Source organism: Fragaria vesca, linkage group LG5 (genome assembly GCF_000184155.1).
Source record: "Fragaria vesca subsp. vesca linkage group LG5, FraVesHawaii_1.0, whole genome shotgun sequence".
Classification (NCBI taxonomy): Eukaryota; Viridiplantae; Streptophyta; class Magnoliopsida; order Rosales; family Rosaceae; genus Fragaria; species Fragaria vesca.
The window spans coordinates 2,358,024-2,359,804 of record NC_020495.1 but is presented as its reverse complement, the minus strand read 5'-3'; the positions used below and the strand labels follow the sequence as shown (position 1 = coordinate 2,359,804).

The window sequence follows — 1,781 nt, the reverse complement described above, 5'->3', positions numbered from 1 at the left end:
TTTTGTTTTGTTTTTTATTCATTAGTTATTTATATGTTTCTTGCATTTTATTGTATCTTATATCAAAGTATTTTTTATAACAAAACTGTCACACGGTTGAGATTTTTGAAATTTTTATGTGACTTAACATTTAGCCCGAGTAACATTTCTATCTGAATCCGCCACTGACTGTATATAGTGTTGGAGCAGAGCAACACAGTGTGACACCACCACCACTTTGACCCCGTTGTTACCAGAACACGAAAAAGGAGAGACCTTTTTTTTAGGGCTCTCCCCCATTTTCCATTGCATGGAGGGAGAGAGAGCCGAGAAGAAGAGGCCGCTTGCTATTGACCCGCCGGAGGTACTCAGAGTGAAGAAGACCAAGCCCGCCGACGAGCCACCAATACGGGCGGCGATGGGCGGCGGCGATGAGCTGCCAGATGAGAAACTTGAGAGGGTGAGCAATAAGGACCTGGATGATTTGATTGGGCGGCAAAGAGAACATGTGAAGCTGTTGGCTCCACTATTGCCAGACAAAGGCGAAAAGCTGAGGGGTCGTTTGAAGAAACTGGAGGATGAGCAGCGGAGGAGGATTGAACACCCAGAGAGGGTATGTGAGTTTTTTTGGGTTTGTGTAAAGTTTGAGTCTTTTTGGTTGTTTTTGTGTGTTTGGTTTTGTCAGAAATGGAGGGGAAAATTTGATGGGAAAGTTTTGATTTTTATGTTGTACTTGTTCATTTCTGAAACACCAATTCCTTTTCTAACCCTTGAATGCTCTCTTCCCTCCAAAAAACCAAAACCAAGATCACTGTTGATCTCTCTTCACTCTCTCCGATGGCTCCAGGACCACCACCCGCCTCCGATTCCGGTATCCAACCCGAAACCGACGGCAGCAATCCAACCATACCGGAGCTAATTTCGCCGCTGCGGGACTCGTTCCACACGGCCGACTTCGACAGAGCCGAACAGGCCTTGATCCTCAGAGAGGCGAATCTGAAGAATCAGAACCGGTTTCTGAGAGAGACGGCCGAGCTGGAGCGGCTGGAGACGCTCAGACTGGCCGACGAACTCAACGCCTTGAAGAAGAGGAAAAAGCATAAGTTTGAGATGCAGAAAATGCAAAAAGTTGAAAATGATTATGCAGCACTTCAGATTAAACACCAGCTTCAGCTGGAGGAAAAGGTCAAGGTTGAGAATGAGCTGAAGGATTGCCGGGTGGAGATGGAGAAATTGAAAGAAGAGCTAATTGTAATGGAGAAAAAGCATAGAAATGAGTATGAAGACATTGAGCAAAAACACCAATCTAACAGTGTGGAAATGCTCAAATTTCAGAATGAGGTTAAGCTGTTGAAAGAAAGCTCTGACCATGTCATAGATTTAGAGGATATCCCAAATTCTTTGCCAGCGAGTGAGGTTTCTCCTCGAAATGGAGGTTTGCAGACTACAGGTACTGGATTTATAACATTTGCATAGCTTGCTGAATCTTGTGCTTTATAAAGTATAGATCAATGACTATGAAATTTAGGTACCTCTGTTAAGTTGGTGGTCAGTGGTCAGTCTGTACATGCTTTGAAGACTCAAAAGAGGACAGTTGATAAATCTTTAACTGTGAGTTATCAGAAGGATATATGCAGCAATGTTGGGTAAATATGGGGATGATTGTTTTAGTAACTTAGTTACATTAATTTAGGAACAAAGTTAAACTGTCATGTGCTAGGAAGATAAAAAGGCACCTCATTAATCTAGGTTGACAACAAAATTACCTCTAATATTCTATAAGCCAATATTTACATCCTTCC

The 1,781-nt window shown here is 42.8% G+C and overlaps 1 protein-coding gene across 1 annotated transcript; it reads left to right on the top strand.

Moving 5' to 3' along the window:
- Positions 1 to 237: 237 nt before the first annotated feature.
- LOC101306720 lies at positions 238 to 1,012 on the top strand. Its single transcript, XM_004298830.1, has 2 exons — positions 238 to 592; positions 827 to 1,012. The coding sequence occupies exons 1-2, from the start codon at positions 290 to 292 to the stop codon at positions 896 to 898; spliced, it is 375 nt and encodes a 124-aa protein (XP_004298878.1). The 5' UTR covers positions 238 to 289; the 3' UTR covers positions 899 to 1,012.
- Positions 1,013 to 1,781: the final 769 nt, after the last annotated feature.